This window comes from Bos javanicus, chromosome 2 (assembly GCF_032452875.1).
Source record: "Bos javanicus breed banteng chromosome 2, ARS-OSU_banteng_1.0, whole genome shotgun sequence".
Classification (NCBI taxonomy): Eukaryota; Metazoa; Chordata; class Mammalia; order Artiodactyla; family Bovidae; genus Bos; species Bos javanicus.
In genome coordinates this window covers 135,662,712-135,685,435 of record NC_083869.1, presented here as the reverse complement: position 1 = coordinate 135,685,435, position 22,724 = coordinate 135,662,712, and the positions used below count along the sequence as shown (strand labels likewise).

The window sequence follows — 22,724 nt, the reverse complement described above, 5'->3', positions numbered from 1 at the left end:
CAATCTTTCCCAGCATCAGTGTTTCCCAGAATCAGGGTCTTTTTCCAATGAGTGGGCTCTTTACATCAGGTGGCCAAAGTACTGGAGCTTCAGACATCAAGTAACCTAAGTGTATGCTAAGCCACTCCAGTCATGTCCAACTCTTTCCGACGCAATGAACTGTACTCCGCCAGGCTCCTCTATCCACGGGATTCTCCTGACAAGAATGGGTTGCCATTTCCTCCTCCAGGGGATCTTCCCCATATAGGGATAGAACCCATGTGTCTTATGTCTCCTGAATTGGCAGGCAGGTTCTTTACCACTAGTGACACCTGAGAAGCCCTTCAGACAACCCTCAGTCAGTCAGTCAGTTCAGTTGCTGAGTCGTGTCCAACTCTTTGAGACCCCATGGACTGCAGCACATCAGGCTTCCTTGTCCATTACAACTCCCAGAGCTTGCTCAAACTCGTGTCCATTGAGTTGGTAATGCCATCCAACTATCTATCTCATCCTCTGCTGTCCCCTTCTCCCACCTTCAATCTTTCCCAGTATCAGGGTCTTTTCTAATGAGTCAGTTCTTCAAATCCAGTGGCCAAAGTACTGAAGCTTCAGCTTCAGCATCAGTCCTTTCTATGAATATTCAGGATTGAGTTCCTTTAGGATTGATTGATTTGATCTCCGTGCAGTCCAAGGGACCCTCAAACATCTTCTCCAACACCACAGTTCAAAAGCATCAATTCTTCTGTGCTCAGCTTTTTTTATAGTCCAGCTCTCACATCCATACATGACTACTGGAAAAAATATAGCTTTGACTAGACAGACCTTTGTTGGCAAAGTAATGTCTCTGTTTTTTAATATGCTTTCTAGGTTTGTCATAGCTTTTCTTCCAAGGAGCAAGCACCTTTTAATTTCATGGCTGAGGTCACTACCTGCAGTGATTTTAGAGCCCAAGAAAATAAAGCTCACTGTTTCCGTTGTTTCTCCATCTATTTGCAATGAAGTGATGGGACCGGATGCCATTATCTTTGTTTTCTGAACGTTGAGTTTTAAGCCAACTTTTTCACTCTCCTCTTTCACTTTCATCAAGAGGCTCTTTAGTTCTTCGCTTTCTGCCATAAGGGTGGTGTCATACGCATATCTGAGATTATTGATATTTCTCCTGGCAATCCTGATTCCAGCTTGTGCTTCATCCAGCCCGGAATTTCGCATGAGGTACTCTGTATATAAGTTAAATAAGCAGGGTGACAATATACATACAGCTTTGACTATTTCTCTCCCGATTTGCAGTCAGTCCATTGTTCCATGTCCAGTTCTGTTACTTCTTGACCTGCATACAGATTTCTCAGGAGGCAGGTCAGTGGTCTGGGATTCCCATCTCTTTAAGAATTTCCCACAGTTTGTTGGGTGGCTCCTGGTTCCTTCCGCCACAGGTCGTGAGGCGAGACCTCCAGTAAAGGGCGCGCGGCGAGGAGCGGCTGACGCCCGCGATCTGCCGCTCTAGCCTGACGTGAGTCATAGAGTCGCGACTTCCGTCGGGCCGGGAAGGAGCCGGAAGTTCGGCGGGCTCGGGGCGTCGAGATGGAGGAAGCGGAGTACGAGTCGGTTCTCTGTGTGAAGCCAGATGTCCACGTCTACCGCATCCCGCCGCGGGCCACCAACCGTGGTTACAGGTGACCACCTGCCGCCAGGCTAGGCTAGTCACGACCTAACCCCTCCCCGGCCATCCCCACACGCCCACTGTGGGAGAGGACGGCCCGGCCAGTTGACGGGCGAGGGGCGGGCACAGGTAATGCTGCCGGTTCTCTCAGGTCGAGGCCGGAGCAGCGAGGGGTACCCAGACTTTCTCTTGTCTCAGTCCGACGAATGGGGTCCCGGCGGCGGGGACGGTTGAAAGCGATATATAGCATTTAGACCCTAAACATGGTCGGGAGTGGTGGTGTCACAGACCTTTTTTTCAGCGCTAGCTGACGGCCTTGAAGGGATCCTTGGAAAGACTTAAGGGGAGGAGCCCTGTCACTGGCAGAAATCCCCCAGGGAAGGAAGGGAGCCCAGAACCGGTCCAAAGGACCCGTCCTGGGAAGTTTTAAGCTGATGTTGAAAGCCCAGGGGCCCTTCCTTACCCGGTTTTCTTGGCACGAACCTCGGCCTTGATCACAGCCTCTGGCTGTTGAGAGGCATCCATCCGCACTTGTCTGGTGAAATGTTCACCTGAGACGAACAAATAGGCATGTTTGTGAAAGTAGATTATGTGGAAGAGAACACAGGAAACTGCCCTGCCAGAGGAAAGGGGGGGTTGGGAGGATACTTCCTTTCACCGAATGTCTTTGTACAGTTTGCATTTTGTCTTCGTTGTCAACGACTAAAAACATTAAAAGAAAATAAGATAATGTCTCATATGGATAACCTAGCCTATGGCTATTTTGTGCCACACGGGGTTGGGGGTGGGGGTGAGCGGTCTTGAAGGCAATGTTTGTCCAGGTTATTTGGAGATACAGGGTTGTCCTGCACCACAGGAATGGTGGAGTGTCAACGTCTCTGGCCTCTTGTTACTTTTCAATTGTGTTAACATGGCCTCGTAGCTGATTTTCTAGTGAACAAATACTTTATTGAACACCTAGTACATCCATGACATAGTTTAAAAATAATATGAAAGCAACAATAGTGAGACAAAAACTCATTTGCTTTCTGTGGTCAAATGGGATGGGCCACCAAACCAGGGATGGTCATCTGCCTCCCTCCCTTCAGGAGGATGAGTCTGGTCCCCCAGAGATCGAGGTTACCAAGTGTTAAGGATGGCTAGGTTGGCAAAAAGGGAACTGCCAGCCTCTGCACTTCAGCCTCAGAGCTCTGCTTAACTTGAGTTAAAGGCCTCTTGTCTCAATAAGAGGAACTGAAGCTGTGTCAGCTGACTTGTGAATTGAAAGTCTGCATTAATGTGGCCTTCAAAACAACCTGCGTCCACAGTTATGACGTCTCTCCAAGACCTGGCATATGCTTAGGGACTTCTAAGAAAAGCCTCTTGGAAACACCCAAGGTTTTTGCTTTTGGGGGGTTTACTGAGATGGAACTAAAATGTAAAGTTAATGCTTTAAAAGAGCCAAAAGAGGCTGTTGAGATAGGTCTGTGGTTTCCTGGGTTTATTTCTCCTCAGGCTGCCTTTGAGAATAGATTTCCTGAATACTCATTCACTTTTCCCACATGTCCTGTTGGCTGTCCTTTGCTCGTCTGCTAACGCTTGCTCCCCTTCTTCTTTTCCTCCAAGATGGTCTCAGTGGTCCCAAATGATTGCTCTGACGGCCACAGCCTAGCAGTGTCTTCAGCAAACCATGTAGTTTGTAGTAGTTGCTTTCTCTACAGAAAAAAACCTAGAATTCTACTTCAGAGACGGTCTCTATAATCTGGAACTGGGGTTGGCCAGCTATGACCCATGTGTTTTTGTTTGGCTCATAAGCTAAGAATGGTTTCTACATTTTTAAATGGTTGGGGAACATTTTAAAGAAGAATTTTTCAGAATGTGAAAATTATATGAAAATCAGGTTGTCCATAAAGTTTCACTGAAATACAGCCCTGTTCAGTAGAAAATATGTAGTTAGAACACCTGAAGCACCAACATGTGACGCAGTATGACTGCTCTCCCTCTGCGGCTGCAGAGTGAGGAGTCCGGATGGAGATTGTGTGGTCCTTTTCCCAAGACGTCTGCCAACCCCGGTCTAGAGCACACAGCCCACATGCCCTTCCCATCCCTATCCCCACCCCCAACATGGAGAAGGGGAGCAGGAGCCTCTCGCAGCGGCACAACGGTTTTTGTCCCTTTAGGGCTGCGGAGTGGCAGCTGGACCAGCCATCATGGAGTGGCCGGCTGCGGATCACTGCAAAAGGCCAAGTGGCCTACATCAAGCTGGAGGACAGGACCTCAGGTAAAGGCCAGGGAGGCCTGCGTGGGGCTGAGGTACCACACCTCCCACTTTGTAAAGGGAGGGGCGGATGGGGCCTGGCCAAGCCACTCAGGGAATCGGGGGATCTGTCCTGGAGATCAGAGCCCGGGTATACTTGTACACTGACTCCATTCCCCAACCTTTAGTTTAAAAGAGTATTTTCTGTCAAGCACCTGTTCTTTTGGGCATCCTTAAGGCAATAGCAGCCTACTCCAGTACTCTTGCTTGGAAAATCCCATGGACGGAGAAGCCTGTTAGGCTGCAATCCATGGGGTCACTAAGAGTCGGACACAACTGAGCGACTTCCCTTTCACTTTTCACTTTCATGCATTGGAGAAGGAAATGGCAACCCATTCCAGTGTTCTTGCCTGGAGAATCCCAGGGACGGGGAGCCTGGTGGGCTGCCGTCTATGGGGTCACACAGAGTCAGACACGACTGAAGTGTCTAAGCATAGCATAGCAAGGAAGTACTAATTTGGGAGCCCAGAGAGAAAGGGCCTACAGGTTGGTCCCAAGTAGGAAGCCCTGGAGCTTGCCTGGAAAATAAGCCACACGTTGACTTCTGCTGTTAGCTTGGTTTCTTAATCAGGAATTCTGCTTATCAACTAAATGGTAACTTCCCAGACTGACCACACCCACTAACTGAAAGAACTGGAAATTGTCCTTCTCAGCTCTTTCTGTGGCGAGAGGACAAGCCAAGCTGGGCTGTGTTGGACTCAGCTGACAGTTGTCCTCCTTGGCAAAATCTCTGGCAATCCTGCGCCACCAGCGCCTCTGGGTGGGCTGTGGAGGGCAACATGGCCTGGAGCAGTCCCAGCCTACCCCCTGGAGTTGGAGTCAGATGCCGGGCTTCTCAGTCAGATGCCCCAGCATTCTGTAATGTCTTCTTTTTCTACCATAGAGGTTTTCCTTTGTGGGGCAAATAAAATGCAAAGATTCGTGAGCAAAACTGGCTGCCTCTTCTCAGATCTGCATCACTGTGTCTGAGCTATGGGGCCTTAGACAAGCCACATGACCTTTGATACCTTGGACTCCTTTTTGGTGAAATGGGGAGCACATTATTTCCTGCTTCCCGGGATTGTTGGAATACGAAATGAGCACATAGATATCCGAATGCTTTGTGAACTGCAAGGTGAGCCAAAGCGCCAGTTTGTTTCAAGCATGACTGAGCATTGATGGCAGAGGAGTTTGAAGGGACGGCTGCCTGGTCTGCCCAGAGAACTCTGGCTGCGAGATTTGCTGGACGTCCCAGGTGGCATCACAAGGGAATGGCAGCACCTGTTCTCTGGGGACCCTGGGAACTACCTTTAAGGTACACACCTGGTGGGCCAGCCACTGCTCAGAGCTGAGCCTCACCTGCAGGAGCCACCCCAGGACACCCTTAGCTTGGGGTCCTGCCCACTGGGTCGTGTTTGTCCCTCACTTTCCAATCACTCTAGGCCAGGGTGTCTCAGCTTCGGCAGTAGTGACATTTGGGGCCAGCTGAGTTATGTGGTCTGAGTCATATTTAAGATAACTTAGCAACATCTCTGACTTCTCCCTACTAGATGCCAGTAGCACCCCCAAGTTGTGACAGTCACAAGTGTCACCAGACATTGCCAGATGTCCCTTGGCAGAAGGGAGGTCCAAATCACCTGTGATGGAGAACCACTGCTCTAGGCTGAAAGCATCCGGGTGAATCCCAGATCCCCAGGTACCAAACTAGAGAGGGCAGAGGAGTTAACAAGAAGCTACAAACTTGGTCCACCGATTTGGATTCAGTTCAGCCTTGATCGCACAGTCACCTCTGAACCATAGGATTTAGTAGAAACTGGTCAATACTTGACTCATCAACAGAGATTAGCACACTCGAAAACAATACCAGTTGTAAATGCTCGCAGAAGATGTGTGTTGTACTACACCCTGGAGAGCCGTAGTTGATAAGGGGATGCATTTTACAAGAGCTGTTTTTGTTGTTTTTTTAGTTCTACCTGTTTATTGCTACCAATTCATTTCTCTCTAACCCCCTCCGTCATGCCAGCGCATGGACTGTAGCCCGCTAGGCTCTTCTGTCCATGGAATTTTCCAGGCAAGAATACTGGAGTGGGTTGCCATTTCCTCCTCCAAGGAAGAGCTGTTTTTAAAATCAGTCACTCTTTTGGCCTGTGATTAGATTAAATCAGCCTGCTTCAGGTCCTTCTGAGAGTGCAGAAACCCGCCCGCTTCACTGGGTTCACCTGTCCCTTGAGTCCTGCCTTTGGTACTGGAATGATGCAGAACGTGTGATCTCCCTGAACCAGGGCCCTCAGGGTACAGGCAGTGGATGTGAATGGGCGAGACATGGAACGGTGACCAGCTCCAGCCCGTCATTCTCACGTGGAAGTGGAAGCCCAACGTTGCTAGAGCTTTTGATTTTAAGAGAAGCCAGAAATCTGGATTATTTTACATGTAATTTGATTTTGAAGTGTTGGCAGTTAAGTTGAAAGTGCTAAACTAGGAACTGAGTCTGGCCTGTAGGCCACCTCTGACTTAGACCTCTCATCGGTTGTATTCCTGTTGTGTTCCTTTAGCCAGAATGCATTTGACTTGAATTCCAGAGTCAGGTTTGCCGCTCTGCCTCGAAGGGCAAGGGCCCTAGTCATGGGATAGAAATAGGCTGTGAGGGCCTCAAGGCTCATCCTCACTTCCGCTTTCAGGGGAGCTCTTTGCTCAGGCCCCAGTGGATCAGTTTCCCGGCACAGCTGTGGAGAGCGTGACGGATTCCAGCAGGTACTTCGTTATCCGCATCGAAGATGGAAACGGTAAGCTCGGGACTCGGGGCTTCCTCTTCCGAGAAGGGTTTCCTCTGCCTTTGGAAAGTAGGATTGATTGTGTGTTGTCCCTCAGGGCGACGGGCGTTTATTGGAATTGGCTTCGGGGACCGAGGTGACGCCTTTGACTTCAATGTTGCCTTGCAGGACCATTTCAAGTGAGTGGTTCCAGGAGACACACTCATGCTTCCTCCCTCTTTCGTGGGACAGAATGATCTCCCAGGTTAGGATACCCAGGTGGTTGTGTGTGATCTGTCTGCTGGCAGTCTCAGGGGAACTCACTTCTCCTTTAATATAGGTCCCCTCTGCGCTCTTCGAGTCCTCATCTCTGCCTTGAGGTCTCCTTTTCCTGAGGCCCATCTCTGACCCCCAGTCAGCTGCCCCAGCCTTGGAGGTGTCATGTCTCTGCCCCCGTCAGTCCCTTGAGTGGCCGGGGTCCTTTCCCGGCTCCCTTGGCCTTTGCAGACCCGTTCCTCTATGCTGTGATAAGCAGTGCTGGGATTTCCAGGCCACTCAGCACGTGCCCTGCTGGTCCTTTCTGAAGCTAGAACGGCAGGAAAACCTCTCCCCTGCCATCTGAGGCCTCCATCTCTGGCTGTGGGGAGTGTGCAGCTGCTCACGTGAGTGCTTCTAGCTCCGCTCTGCTCTACGTGGCTGCTGGAGCACTGCTCTTTGGAGAGTGGGGGACCTTTTTGGTGCTTTCCACTTGCTGGGCATCTGTCCTGTCTCACCATCTACTTTTTAAGCCCCTGGACGGTGTTTTGGTCTTCACGCCACATGCTGAGGAGGAGAGGCCCAGGTTCTTAGATTTCCTGAAGACCACCGTTAGGACCCTCTACCTAAATGGCCTTGTGGCGTTTCATAGTCTTTGAGGCGTAGGCATTCGGCATCCCGTGTTGCTAGTGAGGAAACTGGCAAACGCGCAGCTGCCTACATGTCAAAGCCAGGACCTGAACGCAGGCCTAGTTCTCAAGCTGCTCTCAGGTCCTCCTGCAAGGTTGCAGTCACAGCCTTGTCCTGGACTGATGGCAGGTGGGACTGAAGCGAGGGCGTGAACACAGGGCAGCCCGCCCCTTCCTCACCTCTTCCTTCCTCTTTTCTCCCCAGGTGGGTGAAACAGCAGTGTGAATTCGCAAAACAAGCCCAGAACCCAGATCAAGGTCCCAAATTGGACCTAAGCTTCAAGGAGGGCCAGACCATCAAGCTCAACATCGCGGTGAGTGCTGCCCCTGCTTGGCGGCCTTGGCCACCACACCAAGCCCAGCCCAGAGCCGCCGCTCTTCTCAAAGTTCAGCACGTGTTTATTGAGCAGCAGCCCAAGGCCAGGTATTGCGCTGGGGGCGAGCAAGAGGGCTCTGCTATCACAGAGCTCAGAGTGGAGCTGAGATGAGGGAATCGAGATGTGATTACGTGGCGGGAAGGTTCTGTGACCTCAGGATGTCTTCAGTGCTGTGAACTCCTGGAGTGGGGGGTCCTGCAGCCTAGAGTTAGGGGGAACCAGAGATGCCTTCCTGGAAGAAGTGACCTACGAGCAAGGGAAGAGAGGTCAGAGGGCGGTTCAGAGGGCATGGCGTGTGCAAAGCCTCTTGAGGAACATCAGTCGCTTGCTGACGTAGCTGATGTTTCTGTGTTGGCCCTTGGCAGGGGGGCCCATGTACTCACCTCGGGTTGTGTTTTGGGGACGTCCCTGGTGGCCCTTTGGTTAAGACCCCACGTTCCCGATGCGGGGGACACGGGTCCAGTCCAGTCCCCGGTTAGGGAACTGGATCCCACATGCTGCAACTAAGAGATTCCTCGCACCACAGCTAAGACCTGGCACAGCCAAATTAAGAAAAAAAAAAAGATGGGCAGCGCTCTGCTGGCGGGGAAGTGTCGGGTGGGCACTGGGGGTCGCGGGCAGCTCTGCTGGCGGTGGTGTCCTGGCTCCCTTGTCGTGGTCCTGACGGGCCCTGCATCTCAGGAGCAGTTGAGCTGGGCTGGAGTGCAGGACGTGGCCTCTGCCTGGGTATGGGGGTGGAGCTGAATGATTGGGGGAACTGAGGACCTGGTGGATTTGTTTCTGAAGACAGTTTGTAACCTGAAAATAACAGTCTTCCGCTTCACTTACTATCTCTTTTCTCCTCTCTTCTGCTTCCTGCTGGTGATGATTTGGGACCCTTGAAGTTGGTCAACTGTCTCTTAAGAGAAAATCCAGGTCATGTCCCGTGGACTGGTTGGGATGTGAGTCTCTGTCTTATTGGGAAGAAACTAACATTTAAAGAGCATCAGCCGTGTGCCAGGTAGTGTTTTTAGGGCACTTCTCACGTGGATTAAACATTCTCCCCGTTTACAGGAGAGGAAGTGGAGGCATAGAGAGCTGGAGGGTCTTGCGCAGGGTCGTCGAGCTAGAATAATCAGCACAGCTGTACGCGTACCCAGGGCCTGGAAGGCTTAGGCTACCCACCCCAGTATTCTCTGGCGTCCCTGGTGGCTCAGCTGGTAAAGAATCCACCTGCAATATGGGAGACGTGGATTCGATCCCTGGGTTGGGAAGATTCCCTGGAGAGGGAAAAGGCTACCCACTCCAGTATTCTGGCCTGGAGAATTCCATGGACAGTATAGTCCATGGGGTCAAAAAGAGTCAGACACGGCTGAGTGACTTTCACTTCAGTTCACTTGACTCTGGTCTGTGATCTCAGCATTGGATTAAGCTGCTGCTCTCCTGGCAAGGTGGGAACCATGCCATCTTCATCTTTGAGATGCTCTGGCTTTTGGTTCACCTCGGTGTTGACGTTTCTGTTTTTTTTATTAAATGTTTCGTTGAGGTATAATATACATACAGAAAAGCACACACGTTGTAAATGCAGAGCTCAGTGACTTTTTTAAAAACAAATATGCGGCTTCTCTGGTGGCCTGGCGGTTCAGAGTCTGCCTCCAGGGCAGTGGATGTGGGTTCCATCACTGGTCCGGGAAGATCCCAGATTCTGTGGAGCAGCTGAGCCTGTGCACCCAGGTGCTGAGCCTGTGCTGCAGAGCCCATGCTCCGCAAGAGGAGACGCCATTGCACTGAGAGAAAGCCCATGCACAGCCGTGAGGACCCAGTGCAGCTGAAGATGAGGAAATAAATATTGAAAACACAAGTTTGCTCACACAAGCTAGCCCCCAGATGAAGACGTGGATGGCTCTCAGCACTCTGGAAGCCCCTCCCCTGCTCTCTTCCGCAGGACAGAGTGAGCACTATCCTGATGTTGTTTTTAACGTTTTATTGATTGACTCACACACCTCATACTCCTTTATGTATGGCTCCTTTCGTTTACTCAGCCTGGCATGTGTGAGAGCATCCATGTTGTTGAGTGTAGTCGGTTTATCCTCGTGGTGGTGGCAGGCTGCATTATGAGAAGGAATGCAGTTACCTGATGGTGGGCATCGGGGCTGTCTCCAGTTTGGGGCTGTTACAGGAGCGCTGCTGTCAGTGTGCAGATGGTGTCTTTGGTGCCCACGTGTATGTATTTCTGTTGGGTCCATGTAGGAGTGGAATGGCAGAGGCATCAGGTCATATGTTCAGCTTTAAAGATTCTTACAAACAGCTTTTCAAGGTGAAAATGCTGCGTGGATGGCTGCTGCGCGTCCTGGTGACGCAGACGTTTGGGGCCCCGGGGTCACCTTGTGAAGTTTTCTGATGGCAGTGGGGTCCAGCAGAGCTGACCGATGCTCATTCCTCCCCTCTTTTTAGAGCATGAAGAAGAAGGACGGCGCAGCCGGGACGCCCCGTGCCCGGCCCACCAGCACGGGAGGACTGAGCCTGCTTCCCCCACCCCCAGGGGCAAAGACCGCTGCCCTGGCCCCTCTCTCCGGGGAGCATTTGTCTGTGGGGGGCTCTGTCGTCCAGCCAGCAGTTTCTCCCAGCTCAGGTCAGTGTGCGAGGGTGATGGCCCCGCAGCTTGGGCTCCTCTTCCCCCTGGCAGCGGGCCCCGCAGCTTTCCCTCCTTCGCCCACGTTGGTCACACTTAGTGCCCGTTGTGAGGAACTGGAGGGTGGGTGCCACAAAGCTGGTCCTGCCCACACTGGGTAAGGGCTTCCTCTCTTCCCACCACTTCTCCTTCAGGGTGTCTGTCCCGCCCTGATGGGCAGGGACTACAACTCACTTGTTGCCGTGAAATCTTCAGCGCATGGGTTCCTGGTTCTCAGAGGCTGCTCATTAAATGAGTGAGTGATGGTGACATGGTCTCTGGTCACAGGATGCTCAGTCTGTTCGTAACAGAAGAGAAGAGTCCTGAGCACAGAGACCAAATGCACAGGGACCAAACTCACATGATCTCGGGAGCTGTCGTCATGGAAGAGGTGGCATTGAATCAGGCCTTGAAGGACAAAGATCTGGGCAGGGGTGCTGGCGTTGCAGACAGAAGAAGAGCATGAACAGGACTTAGACTTTTAAGCATTGGTGTGTTAGGGAGATGGAGGCTGCACGAGTGTTCCACGGTGGGAGGTGGGAAGTATACCTGGAGATTGAGTTTGTAGCAGGCTCCTCAGCGAGGCTGTTGGGCACTGGACGCCGTGAGGCAGCTCCCCCAGCGGCTGCGCTGGCACTCGCTCCAGGCCGTGAGCAGCGCCCGTGGAGACCCGGGGTTCTGGACGTGAGTGCCTCGTGCCAGCCGCGGAGGTGCTGGGAGGCCAGCCCGGCCCCTCAGTGTCCCCACCCTGCCTGCCAGGCCATTGTGATGCTCTTCGCCTTCCTTGGGCTGGCTGACTGTCGCCAGACCCCTTTCTCTGACCAGCATATTGGGCTGGGGGAGGATCCCGACAAGAAGCCTGCTTTCTTTCCCTTTTAAGGGTCGGGCCTACCTGGAGGTCAGGCTTCAAACCTCAGCCCTGTGGGGAATCCCTCACCCCAAGAGAACGGCAGGAGCAGCAGTTGGGGAGTGTGCCTGCCCAGCCCCTGGAGTCACTCTCAGTGAGGTCACAGGACCCCTGGGCTTGGCATTCTGGGGACAGGGGCGGGAACCTGCACACTTCACACCGTTGGGGGCTCACTGAGGCCTGAGGGCCACAGTCTCGGGCGTTCTGTCTGTGGCCGATGCACGTCCAGTGCCAACGTGGAGTCCCTGTGTCATGCCAGATAGCGTTTGAGGGCACTGCAGGTGCAGCCCCAGGCCTCCGCTCCCAAGGCCTCGTGACGTGACGCGCTGGACAGGCAGCTGCGGGTCGTGACTAGCCAGCATTCATGAGCACTTGCTATATGCTCCCAGGCCAGACTGAGTGAGTTCACAGTCTAGCTAACCGTTGTGTGATATTCAGAAGATTGCCTGCTACTTCGTGCCTCAGTTTTTTTATCTGTAGGAAAGGAGTAGTAATGATGCCTACAGCACAGGTTTCTTGTGAGGATCCAATGCGCCAACCCACACAGTGTGCGCAGAACGGCACCTGGACAGTGTAAGCGCTCCCTGAACGTTGGCTCTCGTGTGCGTGGCACTGCATCGTTACACCATCATCACAGTTGACTGGGCCTGTTGGATGCCCTCCACTTGTATTAACATATTTGATCCTCAGACAGGTCAGTCTTACGAAAAGTATTCATCACTGCTGTCTCCATTTTAGAGATATGGAGATTGAGGCTGAGGTAACCTGCATAAAGTCAAACAGGCTGGCCTGTCTTCCCCCAGGGGCTGTGGTGAGGTTCAAAGGAGATAATGTCTATTAAATACTTACGTGCTTATTCGCTCAGTCGTGTCCGACTCTGCGACCCCATGGACTGTAGCCTGCCAGGCTCCTCTGTCCATGGGATTCTCCAGGCAAGAATACTAGAGTGGGTTGCCATGCCCTCCTTCAGGGGATCTTCCCCAGCCAGGGTAGAACCCAGGTCTCCCACATTGCAGGCGGATTTTACCTGCAGATTCTTGACCTCAGATTCTTTACCATCTGAGCCACCGGGGCAGCCCACGTTTTACAGTTCACTGAGTGTCCAACTGGGCGAACTACTGAACTGTGGAGGGCCCTGCTTGTATGTGGTTTTCCGGCCCATTAGACATTAGACGTAGCTGGTGGGAAGGCAGGTGGCTGGCACAGGGCCTTAGGAAGGGGTGCTGGCACCACTGGGGGAGGGGCCAGAAAAGCAGGCCTGCCGCCACGTCGTGCCCTCCACCCGGTGACAACGCCCACACAGATGCCCCCTTGGGACTTCTGGAAGACACCCCAGCCCCATAAGTTTGGCTCCTAGGACTTGGCACATGTCTGGGACATAACTTTCTCAGCTAGTTGAGCCAGACACTGGCCCGAGGACTTTATATAAAGACAGTGTTGCAGTTTTGGTGAGCATTCTTCGTCCAAGAGGTCAGGAGGTAGTACATTTTACAGATTTCCAGCATAAATGGTTGGGGCGAGGTGTGCTCCAGGTAGAGTGATGGCGTGGGACCCGCCCTCGCTGGTCCCCTCCCCTCCGCCTGGCGTGTGGCCTCTGCGCTGTCTCCAGGGGCCCCTGCTGGTCCCCTCCTCTCACCGGGCATGTGGCCTCTGCGCGTCTCCAGGGGCCCCTCGGGCTCATTAGAAGCAGCAGAAATGTGAATGGCTGGAGGTGTTTGTTGCCAAAAGGCACGTCTCTGCATGTCTTTCTCAGCACCTTGGAATCACAGTCTGATTTCCTGGTTACTGAGGCAACCAGAAGGGGAGGTCTCTGACGCCTCTATCTCTTTCTCTCCTCTTCTTCCCATTGGACTTGGGGACGTCTGTAGGAGGTGCCACTGTGTCCTGGCCACAGCCCAAGCCTGCCACCACTGCCACTGCCGACATCTGGGGAGACTTCACCAAATCCACAGGGTGAGGAGGGTCAGGTTCTCTGTGCTGGGACTGGGGCCAGGGCTGTTACTTTACAAACCTGGGATCGCCCCAGCGCCTGCCTTCTGACGTCAGGAGCAAGAGCACTGATGTAGACACTTTCAGGCCACTGAGGGGACGGAGCCCCAGAGTGCCCACTCTGGGTGGCACGTTTCTCTCTGGGAAGGCTTTTTGCTGCCTTCCGCTGCTGAATGGCCTGGAGCCGCCCTCTGCAGCTCCTTCTGGTCTTTAAACCACCTCACCAGGTACTCTGGCTTGTCACAGTACCTCTAATCTCCTCCCAACTAGCTACCCCAGGACACTGGGCCAAGCGTTCACCAGGGTTCTGGCGTTGGCCCATCCTCATGGGACCTCTGCCTTTTCTGCTTCCTTAAAATTTCAAGCCTTTCCTAGGGATCAGGGTGAAAAGATGCTAAATGCACAGCATCGTTATGTGGACAGGCTGTAGACTGGGAGTCAGCACACACTTGCTCTCAAGGACCAGGAAGCCAAAGTTTAAACTGTGCAGGCTAGTTGGTCTCTATCCCAGCTCCTCATCAGCACTCCTGTAGCCCAGAACAGCCACAGTATGTGAGTGAGGGAGTGTGCCTGTGTACCAGTGAAACTTTATTTACATAGACAGGCAGAAAACTAGATTTGGTCTAGTCCTGGGTTGTAGTTTGCTGACCCTGGCTCTAGAACATTCAGAAACTGGCTTCTTAGAGTTCTTTCTGCCTAGAGAGAAGTTACATCTTTTGTGCTCTGTATTTCCAAACATTTGAAATCTGCCCCTCTCCCTATCTTTCCAGGTCGACCTCCAGCCAGACTCAGCCAGGCGCAGGCTGGGTCCAGTTCTGACCTGGACGTGACTCTCTTCCTCATAGGACTTCTGGAGAGGAGTCGCCTCGTCGGGGCTGAAGGAAGGAGCATGCGGTGCTCCCTGGCCAGCCTCTGTTGGGAACATGAGTCTCTCCTCTCCTCCTCCTTGCCTGGCTCTCTCAACAGACTGGGCGTGTTGGGCGGTACATTGGCCCCGTGTCACACTGTTGCCTGGGATTCAAATTTGCAACCAGAACATGGAAGAAGAGTTTCTGGATCCCTACCCCCGTCTGTCCTCTTGACATGAAAGAGACTCTGAGACTCTTCCATCGTGATGACTCTTATTAAACACAAGCCCCCAAAGCAAAAGAAGGGCTGGAGTGTACTGCCTGGGTTCAGACCAGCCCGTCTGGGGGAGGCCATAGGTGTCACATGATCACTGTCTGGAGGGGGCCTTTGTGCACGCGTCGGCTGAGCCACTCCAGTCAGGAGGAGGGAGTCCTTCCTGATTTCCAGCAGGTCTTTAGGCTGCAGCCTGAACAGATGATCAGGAGGGAAACCAAGAGTATTAACCAGCTTTTTAAAATTCTCTTAATGTTTGCTTTGCTAATGTGCTGATCTGCACTAACTCATGGTCTTTGTAAAAGCATGCTCTGGCAGCCTGCCCCCGTAGGAGCCTCTGAAAGCATTCCTCACCGTCAGCCGCAGGAGCTTCTCTGAGCTTCAGGAGCAGTGTTCATCTCAACCTTGTGGCCTGGTTTCCGTGTGTGCAAGGCCCGGTGGGCAGGGCAGGGCCGAGGCAGGCGCTGGCGGCAGGTAGGCCTGCGTCCGGGCCAGAGAGTGGCCGCTGCTCTCATGGAGATGAGGGGTTTGGCCCTGTTGTCGCGGGCTGCCGTCTGGGCTCCCAGGCTCACTGCGTGGTTCCTGGCGGACTTGGGCTCTCTCCCGGCTGTTTCCTGAAGTGCCTTGTCTGCAGACAGCTCCTTCCTTTCTCCTCTCCTTCGGGGACTGTACGTGACACACAGAAGGAGTTCTGAAGCAACTGGAAGTCTAGGCTTGCCTGTGTTCCTGGTTTATAGGAAATACTTTTATCTGAGCACACCTCTAAAATCGCTTCCATTGACATCCAATACCTCTTTAACTGAAAGCGTTCCTTTTTGAAAGGTCTAGATGATGAACTGAAAAAAAAGTCTTGGCCTTTTGGTGGGACCAGATTTCTAAGATAAAAAATAAATATTTCTACTCTGTCAGTGTATGTCAGAGATGGAAATGTTTTTGGCGCCATGGCTGCTAACTCCTCCAGGATGCCTCTGCAGGACACACACTGCCTTTTACCACTGAACCCACGTCCAGACTTAAGACTCGGGCCACAGCGACAGGTTGGCCAGAGTGGGGGGATTTGGCCCTGTTGCCCTAAGGCAACCAGTAATTTCTCTGGTTACAGAGAACAGCCTTTCTGCCCTTCTGGGACATTCTGGGCTTCTTGCCCTCTAATGTGGGGGGCGAGCCTGCCTCCTGCCAAGACGTCCCCGTGGAAGCAGCTCCCTAAACAGTAAGGGTGTCGAAAAACAAGGTAAAGGCTGTGGCGTTTACCACACCTGTGGCTTCTGTAACAAAGGTGTGCTTTCACTGTAGTTATAGAAACGCCCCCCCTGACTGGTAAGCCGAGTAAGGGGTGACAGGAGCAGGAGATGGATGGTGAACGTGAGTCAGCGAACTCCAGGAGGCAGTGGCGGACAGGGAAGCCAGGCGGGCTGCCGTCCGTGGGGTCACAGAGAGGTGGACAGAGCTGAGCAACGGGACAGCAGCCAAGGACGAAGGGCGTTGGAGTTGAAGATCCTCTTGCCTTTTAAATAAGGAAAAGGAAATTACATCAAGGGATTCTCAGGAGTAGTGAACTTCTTTGTCTGTCTGCTGTCATTCTCCGTCTTCTCTAAATGCCTTAGACGCTAGGAAAGAGGAAGCTTAGCGTTAGAGGAGGCCCTTGACAGGAGCCATGTGCCGCTGAAGGGGAGCCCTTGGTTCTTGGAGACAGACCTGGGCTTTGATCTAGACTATCTTCCTGGTAAAAACGTGTGCCCGAAGTCTCCTTAAGCCAAATGTCACTCGGACGAGGCATCTGAAGCACTAGCAGGTGCCCATCCTGTAGTCTGACCTTAATCACCTTGATGTAGAATCAGGTAATGCATCCAGAACTGTTATTCACAACAGTGCTGCTGAAGAAACCGCAGTCAAAAAAATCTAACCTGGAAAGCACCTTGAGGGATCTGTAGGGCAGGGGACAGTCTGGTGCGTCACCAGCTAGAATCCCAGCAATGGGACCGGGGTCCCCAGGTCAGCCCCCAGTACCAAACCATGCATCTCCTCACATCCTTGACTGGAGCTTCCAAACTGGGGTGGGGATAGGAGGTAGGTATTGGGTTTGAGGGCTTTGAGACTACAGGATGTGTTCATGATTACATAACATTGCAACATGTCTCACCGGCTTTAAAAAGCCAACTGCCACGTTGTGTGAGTTGCCCTGGTCCCGGGGCCATAGTGTCGAGGTGGGAAGATCAGCCTCGCCGACAGCCAACAAGAAGCTGAAGCACTCAGGTCAGCGGTCTGCAAGGACCCGGACGCTGCCAGAGCCACCTGAGCTGGGGAGCAGACCCTTCCCCAGTTGATCCTCAGATAAGCCCCGTCTGCCAGCACTTGGCAGCCTTGCAGAGGACCCAGCCAAGCTGTGCCCAGACCCCAGAACCCTGAAACTGAGTTAGTAAACGTGTCTGAAGCTGCCAAGTTTGCAGTGATATCATTAGGCAGCAATAAGTAACTAATACAAAAGGTGAAAGGGCATCGAATGGGAGTCAGAGGGAAAGAAGGGCCTGGACACACTGAATGGCAGTATGGCCTTGGGAGGCCACTTATCCGGCTCCTTGGGGCCTCACTTTCCCTTTCTGTGACAACAGCTGTTGCTTATGTCTGCAAGGTACTGGTCTGTGCCCTTAAGGTAAAATTTGTCTCAGGAACTTCCCCGGCAGTCCAGTGGTTAAGACTCCATGTCCCCACTGCAGGGGGCACAGGTTGGATCCCTGGTCCGGGAGGGGTCCACATGCTGCGGGGCAACAAGGCCCGGCTCCACAGCAAGAGAAGCCACTGCGGTGAGAGGCCTGCGGATCGGAACAAAGACTGGCTACCACCCTTAGCAACCAGAGAGAGCGGGCACAGAAGCACAGAGCTAGCACAGCCATAAATAAGGTTTAAAAAAGATCTTTAAAAAAGTCAGGCGTTATAAGACCCTGTCAGTTAACCTTACGGTATCCAGCAAGTCCAGTTGACCAGAACACATGTCCTCTAAGCCTCCTGCTTAATGTGGTCTGCGGATGGGGTGCAGAGTCCAACCCAGCCTCGCACCTGGGTTTGGCAAGCACTTGGCCCTAGCAGCGTGTGGGTGCTAAGTCCCGGTCACGTGTTTCCGTGACTGGAGCCACACACTTGGACCCCAGCACAGTGGAGCCGGCATGACTCCCTTCTGGTGGCCCGGCCCGGGCCCCAGGGCTGGGTGCCCCCTGTTTATGGGGCAGCGACCAGCGTCAGCAGCCCTGCGGGTTCAAATGCCCACAGGCCAGGCTGGGCTGAACAGAGCCCCGGGTCAGCACGGCAGCGGGCTCAAAGCCTCCGGGGGAGGGCTGATGCCAGTGTGTGCTTCCCTGCGGTGGGCTCCTGGGAGCCCCGGGCTAAGGAGGCCCAGCAGAGGAGCTGTGTGCTGTCCTCCCAAAATATCAGGAGGCAGTGCCATGGTGGAGAGGAAAGAACATGGGGTGAGACCCACTGGACTTCGCGCTGTGTGCCCTCGGCCAAGCCACTGCACCTTTGCGACGTCTCGGTCTCCTTACCTGTAAAGCTGAAGTAACCCTAGAAGCTGTAGCCTACAATTCCCCTTCACAGAAGAGTTCAAAGGGGACGGAGGATGGAACGAGAAAATGGGAGGTTAACCGCCGGCAGTGTGGAAGGCCGCCAGCATGGGCTGCCCACGAGGTGTGCGCACTGGGACCCCCAAGGAAGACCTGGTACAGGTGGGCCTGGACAGGTCCACTGGGGAGACGGGCAAGAAGGGGGGAGCGCAGACCCTGGAGCTTAGAGCAGGGTCTGAGCGCAGACCTCAACACTGTGAGCAACATTCTGGAAGGGAGGGCTCTGTGGGGACAGGCAGGACCAGAAGTGGGCTGGGAAGGCCATGAGCCTGTCAGCACCTGGGTTCAGTCGCTCAGTCATGTCCAGCTCTTTGCGACCCCATGGACTGCAGCACGTCAGGCTCCCCTGTCTCCCGGAGCTTGCTCAAATTCCTGTCCATTGAGTCAGTGATGCCATCCAACCATCTCAATCTCTGCCACACCCTTCTCCTTTTGCCTTCAATCCTTCCCAGCATCAGAGTCTTTTCCAGTGAGTCGGCTATTCACACCAGGTGGCCAAAGCACTGGAGCTTCAGCTTCAGCATCAGACCTTCCAATGAATATTTAGGGTTGATTTCCTTTGGGATTGACTGGTTTGTTCTCCTTGCAGTCCAAGGGACTCTCAAGAGTCTTCTCCAACACCACAGTTCAAAAGCATCAACCCATAATAGCCAGGACATGGAAGCAACCTAGATGTCCATCAGCAGATGAATGGATAAGAAAACTGTGGTACATATACACAATGGAGTATTACTCAGCCATTAAAAAGAATACATTTGAATCAGTTCTAATGAGGTGGATGAAACTGGAGCCTATTATACAGAGTGAAGTAAGCCAGAAGGAAAAACATCAATACAGTATACTAACGCATATATATGGAATTTAGAAAGATAGTAACAATAACCCGGTGTACGAGACAGCAAAAGAGACACTGATGTATAGAGCAGTCTTATGGACTCTGTGGGGGAGGGAGAGGGTGGGAAGATTTGGGAGAATGACATTGAAACATGTAAAATATCATGTAAGAAACGAGCTGCCAGTCCAGGTTCGATGCACGGTACTGGATGCTTGGGGCTAGTGCACTGGGACCACCCAGAGGGATGGTATGGGGAGGGAGGAGGGAGGAGGGTTCAGGATGGGGAACACATGTATACCTGTGGCGGATTCATTTTGATATTTGGCAAAACTAATACAATTATGTAAAGTTTAAAAATAAAATTAAAAAAAAAAAAAAAAAAAGCATCAACCCTTCAATACCCAGCCTTCTTTATGGTCCAGCTCTCACATCTTACACGACTACTGGAAAAACCATAGTCTGTAGACTATATGGACCTTTGTCAGCAAAGTATATCTCTGCTTTTTAATATGCTGTCTAGGTTTGTCACGACAAGGCTGTGATCCATGAAGGAGCCGGGCCTGGGTAGGGATTCACCAAATCTGGAGATTATGGACAGGTTGACACAGACCTGAGCCACGCTGGGGAAGCTGGGGGCCCATCTGCTTACTGGCAGAGGTCGGTCAGCCCTCCTTAGGCTGGGCCAGGGACACCACAGGGAATCTGTGCCCTTCTCCTGCAAACCTCACAGCCCTCCTCATCCCAGACCCCAGGGATTGACCCAAATCTTGGACCACAGCTCTCAGGCCTGGCCCAGGTCGCAGCCTTGCCTCCATCATCCCCAGGTATCAGAGCCCTAAGGACACATTGGCAACCCCTAATGTAGTTTCTCAGGTGTAAAACCCAGGCTTTGACAAAGATAAAACTACCATTTGGGGAGCTTCCCAGGTAGCACAGTGGTAAAGAACCCACCTGCCGAGCAGAAGATGAGGGTTTGATCCCTGGGTCAGGAAAATCCCCTACAGGAGGAAATGGCTACCCACTCCAGTGTTCTTGCCTGGGCAATCCCATGGACAGAGGAGCCTGGGGACTACAGTCCACGGGGTCGCAAAGAGTTGGACACGACTGAGCACCACCACCATCCATCCCCTCCTACCGGTGGGGAAACGGAACCATCAGCTGTAGGCCTGCTGCTTTTCTTTGTGGGAATTTACTTTTTTCCAAATGTAAAATCACAAAATCAAACATGCTTCTTCAAACAAAACATTCCTTCCTCCACCCTAGAGATTCGGACTGCCTGCCTCCCCCTTTTGAAATGGACCCAGTGCCTTCAGGAATGCAGGGAAGTTGAGGCCCACTGAGGATGGACATCTGAGCTACTGTTAGAACAGACAGGACACATCGCTGTTTAGTTTCAAAAGCATGCTTTCCTCTATGGTTTCCTCCCCATTCCATGTGGAGAAGGCACCCGAGCTTCTGAGATGGGAGGGGCAGTACGTGGGCTTCTGCCATTTTATCCACGAACAAGCGGAAGCCAGAGTGCCTCACTGGAGACTGCAGGACAATCAAGAAAACAAAGGCATTCTCCCCACAGGTCAAGTAACTGATGCCTCCTCAGTCTGGTTGGGCGATGGGTCAAGGCCAGACTTTAGGAGTTTAAGGCCTTGAAGGCAGGGCCAGGGGGCACAAGGGCTTCCCAGGTGGCACAGAGGTAAAGAACCCTGCCGCCAATGCAGGGGAGGGGATTTCAACCCCAGGCTCGGGAAGAGCCCCTGGACAAGGGCGTGGCAACTTACTCCTGTACTCTTGCCTGGAGAATCCCAAGGACAGAGGAGGCTGGTGGGCTACAGTCATGGGATCGCAAAGGGTCAGACACGAGTTAGAGACCAAACAGCAGGGGACACAGAACCCCAGACTGCTGCTGGGTCTCAGTTCCAGGGGACACAGAACCCCAGACTGCTGCTGGGTCTCAGTTCCAGTCGACCCTACCACCTTGCAGCTTCTAGGCCCTGAGCAACTGGCTTAGTCTTCAATTTCCCGTTTTGGCATAAGGAGCTAATAATCCCTGTTTGGGGGTTATTACCGTCCGGAGCAGTAAATGCAAGCCTGTGGGAAAAGCCCTCCGTCCAGTGTGGCTTCCGGGCCAGAGCCCGCCTCACGCTCCCTGCGACCGGCCACACCCCGGGCCCAGGGCGCGCCCCCGACGCGAGACGACGGGAGGACGCGGGCGGTTCGGGCGCCAGCCCCTCTCGACTCCGCCCGCCTCTGGCCCCGCCCCCGGCCCGCCACTGCCCCGCCCACCTCTGGCCCCGCCCTGACCCCCGCCCTCCGGCCCGGCCCGCTCGGCCTGCGCGGCAGCGGCGTTGGCGCGCGAAGGTAGGAAGCCGGCGGCGCGCCCTGCCGTGGGCCAGGGGCTCGGGCGCGCGCGGCGGGCGGCGGCCGCGGGTGGGGCGGGTCGCGGGCGCGCGCGGAGGCGGGGAGGCGGGCGCGCGCGGAGGCGGGCCGGAGCCCCGGGCCTGGGGCATGGGGGCCTCAGGGCGCGCGCCGCCCCTCGCGCTCCCCGGCCCGCCGCTGGCGGACAGCGCCCGCGGCCTCTGCGGACGTCCTGCCCGCCGTCCGGCTCCAAATCCCGCCCGATTGCCGCGGCCTAGGGTGGGCGGGAGGAGGCGGGGGCTCGCCCGGGACAGGCCTTTCCCAACTCCGCCACCAGCAGGCATCCCTTCCTGTGCTTCCGGTGGGCCAGGCGCCGGCCCTGCCCCCCATGCTTGGGATTTTGTTTCAGTGCAGCCTGCGAAGTCGCAAGAAGTCCCCTTTTGCCCATGAGGAGACTGAGGCCCAGCGCGGTCCACTGAGTTCCCCAACATAGCAAACCCTGCAGGGATTTGGGCCCTCCTGGGGCCTCTCACCGTGGGGCCTGAGACCCCCATCTCTGGGGTTGCCCTTGTGAGCCGGCTCCCTTGTGATTTTTATGCGCTCTGAGCTGTTGCCTGCCTTCCTGGGGACCAGTCTCCCCAGGTCCCTCTGGGACCTCTACTTGTCTTGGGGATTGGGAGACGGTTGGAGGGAAGCGACACTCGGGTACCATCTGTTCTCATCTGAGATTCCCTGTTTTCCATAGCTAAGCTCACAGCAGGTGCTTACCAACCAAATCCTGTGACCGGATCAGAGCAGAGGCTAAGGCCAGGGCAGGCTCCTCAGTCAGGAAAGACCTCAGGAGTCAGAAACGGATCTTGGAGATTTCTTTGACTTAGTTCCTCTTCTCCCGTGTTTTCTCTCAAGCCCTGGGTCAGCCCTTGGAGACTAGGTACCCCTCCCACCCCGGAGTCCGCTGTGGGGGACACGGCCCGGTTTTTAACCTTGGGCTCCTGAGATGTGGCTGGTGTTGAATATGTGTTCCTGGGGTCCTTGTGGGATCCTTTTCTGTGCAGAATACACAGGCCAAGACTTGCCCTGTGTGACCCCGACAAACCCAGGGAAATTTTCTTTTCCTTTCTATTTTTTTCTTTTTCATTTAGTTTCCTATATTACTATTTGTCTCCTAGCATTCCTTCACTCACTCAACAACTGTTAATGGTATTTGGAGCCTTAAGCTCTGCAGAGACACCAGTAAGCAAGGCCAACTTGGTTCCTGCCCTTGGAGCAGACC

The 22,724-nt window shown here is 53.7% G+C and overlaps 2 protein-coding genes across 8 annotated transcripts in view; both read left to right on the top strand.

Moving 5' to 3' along the window:
• Positions 1-1,503: 1,503 nt before the first annotated feature.
• Positions 1,504-15,558, top strand: NECAP2 (NECAP endocytosis associated 2). Of its 2 annotated transcripts, XM_061395633.1 has the most exons (8): positions 1,504-1,649; positions 3,796-3,896; positions 6,590-6,694; positions 6,780-6,861; positions 7,811-7,919; positions 10,416-10,593; positions 13,408-13,492; positions 14,299-15,558. In XM_061395633.1, the coding sequence occupies exons 1-8, from the start codon at positions 1,558-1,560 to the stop codon at positions 14,345-14,347; spliced, it is 801 nt and encodes a 266-aa protein (XP_061251617.1). In that variant the 5' UTR covers positions 1,504-1,557; the 3' UTR covers positions 14,348-15,558. The 2 variants fall into 2 exon arrangements, with proteins under 2 accessions (XP_061251617.1, XP_061251618.1); XM_061395634.1 differs by lacking the exon at positions 3,796-3,896 and having other exon boundaries at positions 1,507-1,649.
• A 5,618-nt stretch (positions 15,559-21,176) lies between these two features.
• Positions 21,177-22,724, top strand: part of CROCC (ciliary rootlet coiled-coil, rootletin) — a 51,333-nt gene continuing 49,785 nt past the window's right edge. For all 6 annotated transcript variants that reach the window (XM_061395602.1, XM_061395598.1, XM_061395580.1 and 3 more), the window contains exon 1: positions 21,177-21,454. In XM_061395602.1, the coding sequence (XP_061251586.1) occupies positions 21,177-21,454 (278 nt within the window). The remainder of the gene's footprint in view (positions 21,455-22,724) is intronic.